Below are 17,305 nucleotides of genomic sequence, written 5' to 3' on the forward strand. Positions count from 1 at the left end.
TGTCCATAGGTGAGTTCTAACCTGTGTCAGTCCCTGGTTGGATCTGCCTCCCTGTTGAAGATACCTCAACCGCTGTTCCTACAATATCAAGAAAAAGAAAAGAATGCATAATCACTTAAATATGAAGAATATATATAAAACGTTTTTGCTGTGATGTTTGGAGTCAACTTCTCATTTTGCCTTTAAAAAGACTAAATAACTGTCGATATAAAATGTATGACTTCATGGTCTCCATAAAAAACACCGACAATGTAGTCCCATGATCTTTAGTCTTTCATGTATTCCTTTTACTGTAGGGCCGTGAATCTTTGGGCACCACTCGATTCGATTCGATTCTCGGGGTTACGATTGGATTTAAACATCGCAAATTTAGTCGCCCATTTTGAACGTTCTGCTCCGAATACCTTGGGTTATTTCCATGGATTGACCTGAGTGCACTCTGACCATATTATTAGGTCAGTCACACTGGAAATATGCAAACATGGAGAGAGATGTGCTGTTAATCATTCACAATAAGAGACATGACACATATGCTGAATTTCCCCCAGGGATCAATAAAGTACTTTCTAGTCTATTGAATTCTATTCTATGTTTTTATTTCTTTATGCATTCAACTTAACAATTTATTTTAGTTAATTATAAAATAAAAATAAGACTTGTTTATCAATATATTACAAAAATGTAAACAACCACGATAGACATTAATATTTGTCTGTATGCACAATTTTATGCAGTTAAACAACATGTGTGCAGGTGTGTGAGGACCACTCACCTGTGTGCAGGTGTGTGAGGACCACTCACCTGTGTGCAGGTGTGTGAGGACCACTCACCTGTGTGCAGGTGTGTGAGGACCACTCACCTGTGTGCAGGTGTGTGAGGACCACTCACCTGTGTGCAGGTGTGTGAGGACCACTCACCTGTGTGCAGGTGTGTGAGGACCACTCACTTGCGTGCAGGTGTGTGAGGACCACTCACCTGCGTGCAGGTGTGTGAGGACCACTCACTTGCGTGCAGGTGTGAGGACCACTCACCTGCGTGCAGGTGTGAGGACCACTCACCTACGTGCAGGTGTGTGAGGACCACTCACCTGCGTGCAGGTGTGTGAGGACCACTCACCTGCGTGCCGGTGTGTGAGGACCACTCACCTGCGTGCCGGTGTGTGAGGACCACTCACCTGCGTGCCGGTGTGTGAGGACCACTCACCTGCGTGCCGGTGTGTGAGGACCACTCACCTGCGTGCCGGTGTGTGAGGACCACTCACCTGCGTGCCGGTGTGTGAGGACCACTCACCTGCGTGCCGGTGTGTGAGGACCACTCACCTGCGTGCCGGTGTGTGAGGACCACTCACCTGCGTGCCGGTGTGTGAGGACCACTCACCTGCGTGCCGGTGTGTGAGGACCACTCACCTGCGTGCCGGTGTGTGAGGACCACTCACCTGCGTGCCGGTGTGTGAGGACCACTCACCTGCGTGCCGGTGTGTGAGGACCACTCACCTGCGTGCCGGTGTGTGAGGACCACTCACCTGCGTGCCGGTGTGTGAGGACCACTCACCTGCGTGCAGGTGTGTGAGGACCACTCACCTGCGTGCCGGTGTGTGAGGACCACTCACCTGCGTGCAGGTGTGTGAGGACCACTCACCTGCGTGCAGGTGTGTGAGGACCACTCACCTGCGTGCAGGTGTGTGAGGACCACTCACCTGCGTGCAGGTGTGTGAGGACCACTCACCTGCGTGCAGGTGTGTGAGGACCACTCACCTGCGTGCAGGTGTGTGAGGACCACTCACCTGCGTGCAGGTGTGTGAGGACCACTCACCTGCGTGCAGGTGTGTGAGGACCACTCACCTGCGTGCAGGTGTGTGAGGACCACTCACCTGCGTGCAGGTGTGTGAGGACCACTCACCTGCGTGCAGGTGTGTGAGGACCACTCACCTGCGTGCAGGTGTGTGAGGACCACTCACCTGCGTGCAGGTGTGTGAGGACCACTCACCTGCGTGCAGGTGTGTGAGGACCACTCACCTGCGTGCAGGTGTGTGAGGACCACTCACCTGCGTGCAGGTGTGTGAGGACCACTCACCTGCGTGCAGGTGTGTGAGGACCACTCGACCACTCACCTGTGTGCAGGTGTGAGGACCACTCACCTGTGTGCAGGTGTGAGGACCACTCACCTGTGTGCAGGTGTGAGGACCACTCACCTGTGTGCAGGTGTGAGGACCACTCACCTGTGTGCAGGTATGAGGACCACTCACCTGTGTGCAGGTGTGAGGACCACTCACCTGTGTGCAGGTGTGTGAGGACCACTCACCTGTGTACAGGTGTGAGGACCACTCACCTGTATGCAGGTGTGTGAGGACCACTCACCTGTATGCAGGTGTGTGAGGACCACTCACCTGTATGCAGGTGTGTGAGGACCACTCACCTGTATGCAGGTGTGTGAGAACCACTCACCTGTGTGCAGGTGTGTGAGGACCACTCACCTGTGTGCAGGTGTGTGAGGACCACTCACCTGTGTACAGGTGTGAGGACCACTCACCTGTATGCAGGTGTGTGAGGACCACTCACCTGTGTGCAGGTGTGTAAGGACCACTCACCTTGGCCACCAACATGTGTTGCTGAGCTTCCATGTGTTGCTGCTGTCTTGTGGCCATCTCCTGCAGCTGGGAGAGGGTCAGCTCCGCACAGGGAACCTACACAACAGGAACAGGAACATGATGGTCACTTCCAAATGTTTACACAACAGGAACAGAAACATGGTGGTCACTTCCAGACTTCTACAAAACAGGATCAGGAACATGATGGGGACTTCCAAACTTTTACACAACAGAAACAGGAACATGATGGTCACTTCCAAATTTCTACACAACAGGAACAGGAACACGATGGTCACTTCTAAACAACAGGAACAGGAACATGATGGTCACTTCCAAACGTTTACACAACAGAAACAGGAACATGATGGTCACCAAACTTGTACACAACAGGAACATGATGGTCACCAAACTTCTACACAACAGGAACAGGAACATGATGGTCACTTCCAAACGTTTACACAACAGAAACAGGAACATGATGGTCACCAAACTTCTACACAACAGGAACAGGAACATGATGGTCACCAAACTTCTACAAAACAGGAACAGGAACATGATGGTCACTTCAAAACAACAGGAACAGGAACATGATGGTCACTTCCAAACGTTTACACAACAGAAACAGGAACATGATGGTCACCAAACTTCTACACAACAGGAACAGGAACATGATGGTCACCAAACTTCTACACAACAGGAACAGGAACATGATGGTCACTTCCAAAGTTCTACACAACAGGAACAGGAACATGATGATCACTTCCAGACTTCTACACAGCAGGAACAGGAACATGATGGTCACTTCCAAATTTCTACACAACAGGAACAGGAACATGATGGTGACTTCCAAACTTTTACACAACAGGAACAGGAACATGATGGTGACTTCCAAACTTTTACACAACAGGAACAGGAACATGATGGTCACTTCCAAACTTCTACACAACAGGAACAGGAATATGATGGTCACCAAACTTCTACACAACAGGAACAGGAACATGATATTCACTTTTAAAATTCTACACAACAGGAACAGGAACATGATTATCACCAAACTTCTACACAACAGGAACAGGAATATGATGGTCACCAAACTTCTACACAACAGGAACAGGAACATGATATTCACTTCCAAATTTCTACACAACAGGAACAGGAACATGATGGTGACTTCCAAACTTTTACACAACAGGAACAGGAATATGATGGTCACTTCCAAACTTCTACACAACAGGAACAGGAATATGATGGTCACCAAACTTCTACACAACAGGAACAGGAACATGATATTCACTTCCAAATTTCTACACAACAGGAACAGGAACATGATGGTGACTTCCAAACTTTTACACAACAGGAACAGGAACATGATGGTGACTTCCAAACTTTTACACAACAGGAACAGGAACATGATGGTCACTTCCAAACTTCTACACAACAGGAACAGGAATATGATGGTCACCAAACTTCTACACAACAGGAACAGGAACATGATATTCACTTTTAAAATTCTACACAACAGGAACAGGAACATGATGATCACCAAACTTCTACACAACAGGAACAGGAATATGATGGTCACCAAACTTCTACACAACAGGAACAGGAACATGATATTCACTTCCAAATTTCTACACAACAGGAACAGGAACATGATGGTGACTTCCAAACTTTTACACAACAGGAACAGGAATATGATGGTCACTTCCAAACTTCTACACAACAGGAACAGGAATATGATGGTCACCAAACTTCTACACAACAGGAACAGGAACATGATATTCACTTCCAAATTTCTACACAACAGGAACAGGAACATGATGGTGACTTCCAAACTTTTACACAACAGGAACAGGAACATGATGGTGACTTCCAAACTTTTACACAACAGGAACAGGAACATGATGGTCACTTCCAAACTTCTACACAACAGGAACAGGAATATGATGGTCACCAAACTTCTACACAACAGGAACAGGAATATGATGGTCACCAAACTTCTACACAACAGGAACAGGAACATGATATTCACTTTTAAAATTCTACACAACAGGAACAGGAACATGATGGTGACTTCCAAACTTCTACACAACAGGAACAGGAACATGATGGTCACCAAACAGGAACATGATGGTCACAAAACTTCTACACAACAGGAACAGGAACATGATGGTCACTTTTAAACTTCTACACAACAGTAACAGAAACATGATATTCACTTTTAAACTTCTACACAACAGGAACATGATGGTGACTTCCAAACTTCTACACAACAGGAACAGGAACATGATGGTCACCAAACTTCCACACAACAGGAACAGGAACATGATGGTCACCAAACTTCCACACAACAGGAACAGGAACATGATGGTCACCAAACTTCCACACAACAGGAACAGGAACATGATATTCACTTTTAAACTTCTACACAACAGGAACAGGAACATGATGGTGACTTCCAAACTTCTACACAACAGGAACAGGAACAAGATTATGTTAGCAGCTGGCAAACTTGGCAGTGTTGTTTTAGTTGCGTTGAAATAACCTGATTGATACTAAAAGATGGCAACTAGGAGGAGCTGTTGGAGAGAAGCTAATTGCTCAATCTCACTTTGATGCATGACAGGATAAGATTGGAATAAGACTGTAGTAACTGTACCCCGTCCTCATTTATTTTGTTAACAGTTTTGAGGTATGTGTGTTTATTTTGGCAAGTATGAGGAGAGTCAACAAGGAAGGAAGGTGGCCGCCCAGCCACATCCTGCTATTGTTTATATTCACACTCACACACACACACACACACACGCACGCACGCACGCACACACGCACGCACGCACGCACGCACGCACGCACGCACGCACGCACGCACGCACGCACGCACGCACGCACGCACACACACACACACACACACACACACACACACACACACACACACACACACACACACACACACACACACACACACACACACACACACACACACACACACACACACACACACACACACACACATTTCCCAACCAACAACGTGGATCCAACGTTGGACATCAATGTTGTCTCAATGTACAAACACAACTATTTTGCAACCTTGTTTCAACGTCAGTTTTAAAGGACCTGTACGTATAATCAACGTCGCATCAATGTCAATATCAATGCCTGCCGGGAAAGTATTATTGTAGTAAAATGATTTGCAAACGTGTATATTTATCTGTGTGTGTACTAATGTGTGTGTCTGTGTGTGTAAACAGATCCGCCTGTGTGTGTTTTTAAGTTGTCTGTCCGTATTATGATTTGTAGGTGTGTAAAAAAATATATATCTTTCTGTATTATGATTTGTCTGTGTGTAAAAAAAAATCTGTTTGTATTATGATTTTTCTGTGTGTAAGAAAAAACATCTGTCTGTATTATAATTTGTCTATGCGTAAAAACATCTGTCTATTATGATTTGTATGTGTGTAAAAAAACATTTGTCTGTATTATGATTTGTCTGTGTGTTAAAAATATGTGTCTGTACGGCGTGGCGCAGGGGAAGAGTGGCCGTGCGCAACCCGAGGGTCCCTGGTTCAAATCCCACCTAGTACCAACCTCGTCACATCCGTTGTGTCCTGAGCAAGACACTTCACCCTTGCTCCTGATGGGTGCTGGTTGGCGCCTTGCATGGCAGCTCCCACTGTCAGTGTGTGAATGGGTAAATGTGGAAGTAGTGTCAAAGCGCTTTGAGTACCTTGAAGGTAGAAAAGCGCTATACAAGTACAACCCATTTATCATGTATTTATTTATTATGATTTGTCTGTGTGTAAAAAAATATCTGTCAGTATTCTGATGTCTATGGGAAAAACAAAATATCTGTCTGTATTATGATTTATCCGTGTGTAAACAAAAATGGTCCGTATTTAGATGTTTCTGTGTGTAAAACAAAATATCTGTATTACACGCAAACACACACACAGATTGATATACAGTACAGACACACATTTGTACACACATTTTAACTGGATTACACACACATTGATATACAGTACAGACACACCCATTAGTACACACACATATATTACCTGGATTACACACACACACACAGATTGATATACAATACAAACATTAGTAGACATACACATGTTAACGTGATTACACACACAGAGATTGATATACAGACACAACCATTAGCGCACGCACACACACACACACACTAACTGGATTACACACACAAAGATTGATATACAGTACAGACAAACATTAGTACACACACACATTAACTTGATTACACACACACAGATTGATACACAGTAGAGACACACACATTAACAATGTGTGTGCATTTCTTGTTTAGCACTTATCAATAATGCTACTTGCAGGATTGGCTTATTACTCATCTTCTAAAATTTATAGCTCATCCTCTGTATATTCAGGCTCAAAAATGTATGGTTCTGGATTAGTGGTAGTTTTTGTTGTTAAGGAGATAGCAAATGTCATGATGCGTCTGTAAAATTAATGCTGAAAATTAGAAAAATATGTGAATATTACATGTTATTATGAATGTTCCTGTTACTGTGATACATATTTAATGACAGCAGGTATACACAAGGTTGGACGTTTTTGCATTTTTTTTTAGAGCGTTTTCAGGGTTTACATTGTTAGCTGACTTTTGCTAGCGTTTTTTTACGATTTAAAATACAATCAGAAACACATATTTACATAGGGGGTCACGTCGGTTTCGCAACTTTATGCGAGGTCCTTCTCCCAGGAATGCAGACGGAAAACTCCGGACGAAAGCGTGAAGGTGGGAAAGATTTATTGTCCATAAATCATGCAAAACAGAAGAATAGCGACGCTTAGCACCGGAACTAGAAACAATAAACATAGAAGTAGTCAACCTAACTTGCAGCAAACAAGGAAGCCGGACTGAGCGTGGCGAGCAAGGTGAATAAACAGCTCTCTGATTAGTGCTTGACAGCAGCCCAGCGTGCCGACCACTAATCAGAGGCAGGTGAACCCAATCAATGGAAACTAAAACAGACCCAGAGGTGCACAAACAGGAACTAAGGGAGTCCAAAACTAACAGAACATAACAAAACATGATGTGGGCCACTGAATAGCAGACCCAATTCCAAAAATCTGCACTTCCCCTTTTAGTTATGGTCAACACATGTCCTGCTAAGTCTTTGGGGTGTTTGCAGCATCCAGAGTCAAGTAGGAATTATTACTTTTCATTAAAGTTGTAATGAAAAGCAGAAGTGGAATTGGGTCACCTCAGTCCTGCTATTTCATTTCTTGCTTCACGGGAGCAGAATATTTGTTGTTCTTCGTGACCAGCAAAGTGCACACTGGGAAATAAAACATTGCTATAACAAAGAGATGAGGAAGGTATGAAATCGTCATTTGTGTCGGCAGATGTTCAAGGGGATGCAAAGTACAAACCCCGTTTCCATATGAGTTGGGAAATTGTGTTCGATGTAAATATAAACAGAATACAATGATTTGCAAATCCTTTTCAAGCCATATTCAGTTGAATATGCTACAAAGACAACATATTTGATGTTCAAATTCAAATAATCAGTAACTTTAGAATTTGATGCCAGCAACACGTGACAAAGAAGTTGGGAAAGGTGGCAATAAATACTGATAAAGTTGAGGAATGCTCATCAAACACTTATTTGGAACATCCCACAGGTGTGCAGGCTAATTGGGAACAGGTGGGTGCCATGATTGGGTATAAAAACAGCTTCCCAAAAATTAATCAGTCTTTCACAAGAAAGGATGGGGCGAGGTACACCCCTTTGTCCACAACTGTGTGAGCAAATAGTCAAACAGTTTAAGAACAACCTTTCTCAAAGTGCAATTGCAAGAAATTTAGGGATTTCAACATATACGCTCCATAATATCATCAAAAGATTCAGAGAATCTGGAAAAATCCCTCCACGTAAGCGGCATGGCCAGAAACCAACATTGAATGACCGTGACCTTCGATCCCTCAGACGGCACTGTATCAAAAACCGACATCAATCTCTAAAGGATATCACCACATGGGCTCAGGAACACTTCATAAAACCACTGTCACTAAATACAGTTTGTGGCTACATCTGTAAGTGCAAGTTAAAGCTCTACTATGCAAAGCGAAATCCATTTATCAACAACATCCAGAAACGCCGCCGGCTTCTCTGGGCCCGAGATCATCTAAGATGGACTGATGCAAAGTGGTAAAGTGAATAAAAATATTTTTTGGGAACTATTCGACATTGTGTCATATATATATATATATATATATATATATATATATATATATATATATATATATATATATATATATATATATATATATATATATATATACACACACACACACACAGACACACACAGATGTATATAAATGCATCTACATATAAAGTATATATCTATACATACTGTATATATACATATACATATATATACATATTTACAGTCGTGGTCAAAAGTGTACGTACACATGTAAAGAACATCAAGTCATGGCTGTCTTGAGTTTCCAATCATTTCTACAACTCTTACTTTTTTGTGATGTAGTGATTGGAGCACATACTTGTTGCTCACATAAAACATTCATGAAGTTTGCTTCTTTTATGAATTTTTTATGGCTCTACCGAAAATGTGAGGGTCAAAAGTATACGTACAGCAATGTTCATATTTGCTTACATGTCCCTTGGCAAGTTTCACTGCAATAAGGTGCTTTTGGTAGCTGCTTACATTTTTCACCACTCTTCCTGACAAAATTGGTGCGGTTCAGCTACATTTCTGACATGGACTTGTTTCTTCAGCATTGTCCACACCTTTAAGTCAGGACTTTGGGAAGGCCATTCCAAAACCTTCATTCTAGCCGGATTTAGCCTTTTTTTTTTTTACCCCTTTTGAGGTGTGTTTGGGGTCATTGTCCTGTTGGAACACCCAACTGCGCCCAAGACCCAACCTCCGGGCTGATGGTTTTAGCTTGTCCTGAAGAATTTGGAGGTTCTCCTCCTTTTTCATTGTCCCATTTACTCTCTGTAAAGCAGCAGTTCCATTGGCTGCAAAACAGGCCCACAGCATAATACTACCACCACCATACTTGACGGTAGGTATGGTGTTCCTGGGATTAAAGGCCACACCTTTTCTCCTACAAACATATTGCTGGGTATTGTGGCCAAACAGCTCCATTTTTGTTTCACCTGACCACAGAACTTTCCTCCAGAAGGTCTTATCTTTGTCCATGTGATCCAGCCATCCATTTTCTACCGCTTGTCCCTTTTGGGGTCGCGGGGGGTGTACAAGTCACCACCTCATCGCAGGGCCAACGCAGATAGACAGACAACATTCACACACTAGGGACCATTTAGTGTTGCCAATGTGAAGTGAAGTGAATCATATTTATATAGCGCTTTTTCTCTGGTGACTCAAAGCGCTTTACATAGTGAAAGCCAATATCTAAGTTACATTTAAACCAATGTGGGTGGCACTGGGAGCAGGTGGGTAAAGTGTCTTGCCCAAGGACACAATGGCAATAACTAGGATGCCACAAGCGGGAATCGAACCTGCAACCCACAAGTTGCTGGCACGGCCACTCTACCAACCGAGCTATGCCGCCCCAGGTGCATGTCTTTGGAGGCGGGAGGAAGCCGGAGTACCCGGAGGGAACCCACGCAGTCACGGGGAGAACATGCAAACTCCACACAGAAAGATCCCGAGCCCGGGATTGAACCCAGGACTACTCAGGACCTTCGTATTGTGAGGCAGATGCACTAACCCCTCTCCCACCGTGCTGCCCAAAGGAACTCAAAGCGCTTTGACAGTATTTCCACATTCACCCACTGATGGCGGGAGCTGCCATGCACGGCGATAACCAGCACCCATCAGGAGCAAGGGTGAGGTGTCTTGCTCAAGGACACAACGGACGTGACTATGATGGTAGAAGGTGGGGATTGAACCAGTAACCCTCAGATTGCTGGCACGGCCACTCTCCCAACTTCACCACGCCGTCCCTGTCCATGTGATGTCAGATGAAACAAAAATGTTGCTGTTTGGCCACAATACCCAGCAATATGTTTGGATAAGATAAGGTGAGGCCTTTAATCCCAGGAACACCACTCCTACCGTCAAGCATGGTGGTGGTATCTGTGTTGGCCCTGCAATGAGGTGGCGACTTGTCCAGGGTGTACACCGCTTTCCGCCTGAATGCAACTGAAATAGGCTCCAGCGACCCCCCGCGTCCCCAAAAGGGACACGCGGTAGAAAATGGATGGATGGATCACATGGATAAAGATAAGACCTTCTGGAGGAAAGTTCTGTGGTCAGGTGAAACAAAAATGGAGCTGTTTGGCCACAATACCCAGCAATATGTTTGGAGGAGAAAAGGTGAGGCTTTTAATCCCAGGAACACCATACCTACCGTCAAGCATGGTGGTGGTAGTATTATGCTCTGGGCTTGTTTTGCTGCCAATGGAACTGCTGCTTTAAATGGGACAATGAAAAAGGAGGATTAGCTCCAAATTGTTCAGGACAAGCTAAAGTCATCAGCCTGGAGGTTGGGTTTTGGGCGCAGTTGGGTGTTCCCATAGGGCGGGGGTCGGCAACCCGAGGCTCTAGAGCCGCATGCCGCTCTTTAACGCCGACCTAGTGGCTCTCTGGAGCTTTTTCAAAAATGTATGAAAAATGGAAAAAGATGAGAGGAAAAAAAATATTAAAAATATATATTTAGTTTTAATATAGTTTCTGTAGGAGGACAAACATGACACAAACATCCCTAATTGTTATAAAGCACGCTGTTTTTATTAAACATACTTCACTGATTCCAGTATTTGGCGAGCGCCGTTTTGTCCTACTAATTTTGGCGGTCCTTGAACTCACCCTAGTTTGTTTACATGTACAACTTTCTCCGACTTTCTAGGACGTGTTTTATGCCACTTCTTTTTCTGTCTCATTTTGTCCACCAAACTTTTTATGCTGTGCGTGAATGCACAAAGGTGAGTTTTGTTGATGTTATTGACTTATGTGGAGTGCTAATCAGACATATTTTGTCACTACTCGACTGCAAGCTAATCGATGCTAACAAGCTATTTAGGCTAGCTGTATGTACATATTGCATCATTCGATTTCCTTTAAAGTCCTACTGAAAGCCACTACTAGCGACCACACAGTCTGATAGTTTATATATCAATGATGAAATATTAACATTGCAACACATGACAATACGGCCGCTTTAGTTTACTAAATTGCAATTTAAATTTCCCGCAAAGTATCCTGTTGAAAACGTCGCGGAATGATGACGCGTATGTTGACGTGTGCGCGTGACGTCACTGGTTGTAGCGGACATGTTCTTCCAGCACCGATCACGGCTAAAAGTAGTCTGTTTTTATTGCATAATTACACAGTATTCTGGACATCTGTGTTGCTGAATCTTTTGCAATTTGTTCAATGAAAAATGGAGACGTCAAAGAAGAAAGATGTAGGTGGGAAGCGGTGTATTGCGGCTGCCTTTAGCAACACAAACACAAACACAGCCGGTGTTTCTTTTGATTGATTGATTGATTGATACTTTTATTAGTAGATTGCACAGTACAGTACATATTCCGTACAATTGACCACTAAATGGTAACACCCGAATAAGTTTTTCAACTTGTTTAAGTCGGGGTCCACGTTAATCAATTCATAACATCTTTGTTTGTTGTGAAGCTTTACTATGGTTCAGAGCGGTCAAGCGAACACGGTTCTCTACCACATGTCAACCGGCAGGTTTCAGTGGGAAAATTGTGGTAGTAAGTCGGCTCTTACCGTAGACATGAGCGGAGCTTGTGTCGTTCCTCCTGCAGCTGTCAAAGAGGCAGCTGCGACTTTCTTGGCTCCTCCATGGTTTCCCTCAGAGACACTGGCGGTCACCACACCTCTCCGACTTTCAGGTATGACTATATAATCTCACTAAAACACTAGTAACACAATAAGCAGATAAGGGATTTTCCAGAATGATCCTAGTAAATGGGTCTAATAACATCTGAATCGCTCCCACTGCCCTTGTCTTTTTTTTTTCTTCTAATCCTTCACTCTCACTATCCTCATCCACAAATCTTTCATCCTCGCTCAAATTAATGGGGAAATCGTCGCTTTCTCAGTCTGAATCGCTCTAGCTGCTGGTGGCCATGATTGCAAACAATATTCAGATGTGAGGAGCTCCACAACCCGTGACGTCACGCGCACATCGTCTGCTACTTCCGGTACAGGCAAGGCTTTTTTATTAGCGACCAAAAGCTGCGAACTTTATCGTGGATGTTCTCTACTAAATCCTTTCAGCAAAAATATGGCAATATCGCGAAATGATGAAGTATGACACATAGAATGGACCTGCTATCCCCGTTTGAATAAGAAAATCTAATTTCAGTAGGCCTTTAGGAATTTTAATTAAATTTTTATGTCATGACACACTATCTGTATGTAATATGGCTTTTATTTTTTTGCGGTTCCAGACAGATTTGTTTTTGTATTTTTGGCTCTTTCAACATTTTAGCTTGCCGACCCTGCCATAGAACAATGACCCCAAACAGGTGTCAAAAGTGGTAAAGGAAGGGCGAATTTAGGCTTAAGTGCTGAAGAAACAAGTCGATGTCAGAAAAGCAACACATTTAGCTGAACTGCAGCAATTTTGTGGTGAAAAATGTCAGCAGAAGCTTGTGGATGGCTACCAAAAGCACCTTATTGCAGTGAAACTTGCCAAGGGACATGTAAACAAATATGAACATTGCTCTATGTATACTTTTGACCCTCACATTTTCAGTAGAGCCATAATAAATTCATAAAAGAAGCAAACTTCATGAATGTTTTTTTGTGGACAACAAGTATGTGCTCCAATCACTACATCACAAACAAAAAAGAGTTGTAGAAATGATTGGAGACTCCAGACATCCATGACATGATGTTGTTTACACGTGTACGTACACTTTTGACCAGCGGGCAGAATCCATCCTACCTGCAGGCTGTCCCATGTGATCCTGCAGGAGCGCACTTTCATTTTGCTGCATTGTCCTTCAAGGGTAAACTCCTGCACCAGGTCCACCTCCTTCCACTCCATCCGGGCAGCACCCGTCAGGCAGAGAGCAGACCTGGCCGCCTCCGGACGGCCACAAGACGCCGCAGGCTGGGAGCGTGGTGACGCCAAACAGTCCTCGCCACAACTTTCTCTGCCATCTTCCCAATGACGTCTCTCCCCCTCAACCCTCCTTCCTCCCTGTCTCTTATTGGCTTCTTGTCACATGACGTGCAGAGTCCAGCCCACCCATGTGATGACACTGCAAATAGTCCAGGGGTATTTAGTGCTACCTTTTATACAAGCCCCCCCCTTGGTAAAGTCTCTCTCACCCCCTCACCTGTGCCATGTATCCATTCACCTCTCCTACACTCAGTCCTTGTCGTGCCTCTGCAGCTGTTTTGTTTTTTTTTTAAACAATGCGGCGACCCTCCTCTCTGTTTCGCACTACCCTGCACCCCCCTTCTCTTTCTCTCACTGCACCACTGCCTGACTGGATCATGTCTGTTCTCAGTCCCTCACAACCCACTTCACATGTGCCTTGGATCCTCTCTGTAACCCAAGTTAGCCCGGTAATTTTGTTGGGGTGGTCTGGTGACCAACAGACCGACGGAACAGGAATGAAATGTAGTGCATTTGAACTAACGCAGCATGGTCTCAATCGTGTTCTCTGCATCACACACACGCACACACACACACACACACACACACACACACACACACACACACACACACACACACACACACACACACACACACACACTTTTACATTTCATACATTCTTGGGACCTCCGAAAAATGCCTACCTCTATGGCACTACCCTTTCTAAAGATGTAAATTTACAACATTAATAATATATACACACTACGCAAATATAAAACATCAATCCATCCATCTTCCGTTTATCCGAGGTGGGGTCGCGGGGGCGACAGCCTAAGCAGGGAAACCCAGACTTCCCTCTCCCCAGCCACTTCGTCTAGCTCTTCCCGGGGGATCCCGAGGCGTTCCCAGGCCAGCCGGGAGACATAGTCTTCCCAACGTGTCCTGGGTCTTCCCCGTGGCCTCCTACCGGTCGGACATGCCCTAAACACCTCCCTAGGGAGGCGTTCGGGTGGCATCCTGACCAGATGCCCGAGCCACCTCATCTGGCTCCTCTCCATGTGGAGGAGCAGCAGCTTTACTTTGAGTTCCTCCCGGATGGCAGAGCTTCTCACCCTATCTCTAAGGGAGAGACCCACCACTCGTTTCGGCCGCTTGTACCCGTGATCTTATCCTTTCAGTCATGACCCAAAGCTCATGACCGTAGGTGAGGATGGGAACGTAGATCGAGCGGTAAATTGAGAGCTTTGCCTTCCGGCTCAGCTCCTTCTTCACCACAACAGATCGATACAACGTCCGCATTACTGAAGACGCCGCACCGATCCGCCTGTCGATCTCACCATCCACTCTTCCCCCACTCGTGAACAAGACTCCTAGGTACTTGAACTCCTCCACTTGGGGCAGGGTCTCCTCCCCAACCCGGAGATGGCATTCCACCCTTTTCCGGGCAAGAACCATGGTCTCGGACTTGGAGGTGCTGATTCTCATTCCGGTCGCTTCACACTCGGCTGCGAACCGATCCAGTGAGAGCTGAAGATCCCGGTCAGATGAAGCCATCAGGACCACATCATCTGCAAAAAGCAGAGACCTAATCCCGCAGCCACCAAACCGGATCCCCTCAACGCCTTGACTGCGCCTAGAAATTCTGTCCAAAAAAGTTATGAACAGAATCGATGACAAAGGACAGCCTTGGCGGAGTCCAACCCTCACTGGAAATGTGTCCGATTTACTGCCGGCAATGCGGACCAAGCTCTGACACTGATCATACAGGGAGCGGACCGCCACAATCAGACAGTCCCATACTCTCTGAGCACTCCCCACAGGACTTCCCGAGGGACACGGTCCAATGCCTTCTCCAAGTCCACAAAGCACATGTCGACTGGTCGGGCAAACTCCCATGCACCCTCAAGAACCCTGCCCAGAGTATAGAGCTGGTCCACAGTTCCACGACCAGGACGAAAACCACACTGTTCCTCCTGAATCCGAGGTTCGGCTATCCGGCGTAGCCTCCTCTCCAGTAGGACAAGGGAATCACCCGGGGGTGCACTCTCCAGTACTCCCTCGAGTGTTCCCAAAAAGGGTGGGTACTCTTAACAGTTATTTGGTGTGTAAGCACACACAATAAATCAATCAATCAATCAATGTTTACTTATATAGCCCTAAATCACTAATGTCTCAAAGGGCTGCACAAACCACTACGACATCCTCAGTAGGCCCACAAAGGCAAGGAAAACTCACACCCAGTGGGACGTCGGTGACAATGATGACTATGAGAACCTTGGAGAGGAGGAAAGCAATGGATGTCGAGCGGGTCTAACATGATACTGTGAAAGTTCAATCCATTATTGATCCAACACAGTCGCGAGAGTCCAGTCCAAAGCGGATCCAACACAGCAGCGAGAGTCCCGTTCACAGCGGAGCCAGCAGGAAAACATCCCAAGCGGAGGCGGATCAACAGCGCAGAGATGTCCCCAGCCGATACACAGGCGAGCAGTACATGGCCACCGGATCGGACCGGACCCCCTCCACAAGGGAGAGTGGGACATAGGAGAAACATAGAAAAATAGGTCCTAACAACAGTTAGGACCCGTCCCCCCACCTGAAGGCGGAGGGAGGCTACCCTTTCGTCCACCGGGTTGAACTCCAACGTGCAGGCTTTGAGCCGGGGGGAAAACAAGAATTGCCACCCCAGCCCGTCGCCTCTCACTGCCGGCAAGGCCAGAGTGGAAGAGAGTCCAGTCCCTCTCGAGAGAAGTGGTTCCAGAGCCCTTGCTGTGCGTCGAAGTGAGTCCGACTATATCTAGCCGGAATTTCTCGACTTCGCGCACTAGCTCAGGCTCTTTCCCCCCCAGTGAGGTGACGTTCCACGTCCCAAGAGCTAGCTTCTGTAGCCGAGGATCGGACCGCCAAGTGCCCTGCCTTCGGCTGCCGCCCAGCTCACATTGCACCCGACCTCTATGGCCCCTGCTATGGGTGGTGAGCCCATCGGAGGGGTGATCCATGTTGCCTTTTCGGGCTGTGCCCGGCCGAGCCCCATGGGAACAGGCCTGGCCACCAGGCGCTTGCCATCGTGCCCCAACTCTGGGCCTGGCTCCAGAGGGGGGCCCCGGTGACCCACGTCCGGACGAGGGAAATCTGAGTCCTTTGTTTTTGTTCATCATAGAGGTCTTCGAGCTGCTCTTTGTCTGGTCCCTCACCTAGGACCAGTTTGCTTTGGGAGACCCTACCAGGGAGCTTAAAGCCCCCGGACAACATAGCTCCTAGGATCATTGGGACACGCAAACTCCGTCTGGGGGCCGGAATATCTATTTTTAGGAACACTAATACAGAACCTCACAATAATGTCTGATTGAGTGCTAAAAACATCATGACAGATCACCTTAAAAAACAGAATGGAATTTACCATTTTTCTATGATCAATAAAACACTGAATATTGAAAAATGCAGAGACTCTGCAGTAGAAAAGATTGAATTGCACATACTATGGGCCACTTTAAAACAAATACTGTATCCCACCAAATGGAAAAAAACACGTTAGACACATAAAGGATCTATTAAAAGGCGACCACCAGGGTGGAATAACACTCAGATGAAGTTAGTCCAGT

General features: G+C 45.7%; 1 protein-coding gene across 1 annotated transcript in view; it reads right to left on the reverse strand.

Annotated features, from left to right (window-relative positions):
* The window catches only part of ppp1r13ba (protein phosphatase 1, regulatory subunit 13Ba), a 101,596-nt gene that overhangs the window by 57,678 nt on the left and 26,613 nt on the right, over nt 1-17,305 (reverse strand). The window contains exons 5-6 of the mRNA XM_061886344.1: nt 2,588-2,683; nt 22-78 (exon numbers count right to left, since the gene is read on the reverse strand). Of these exons, the coding sequence (XP_061742328.1) occupies nt 22-78; nt 2,588-2,683 (153 nt within the window). The remainder of the gene's footprint in view (nt 1-21; nt 79-2,587; nt 2,684-17,305) is intronic.

Source organism: Nerophis ophidion, linkage group LG24 (genome assembly GCF_033978795.1).
Source record: "Nerophis ophidion isolate RoL-2023_Sa linkage group LG24, RoL_Noph_v1.0, whole genome shotgun sequence".
NCBI classification, from domain to species: Eukaryota; Metazoa; Chordata; class Actinopteri; order Syngnathiformes; family Syngnathidae; genus Nerophis; species Nerophis ophidion.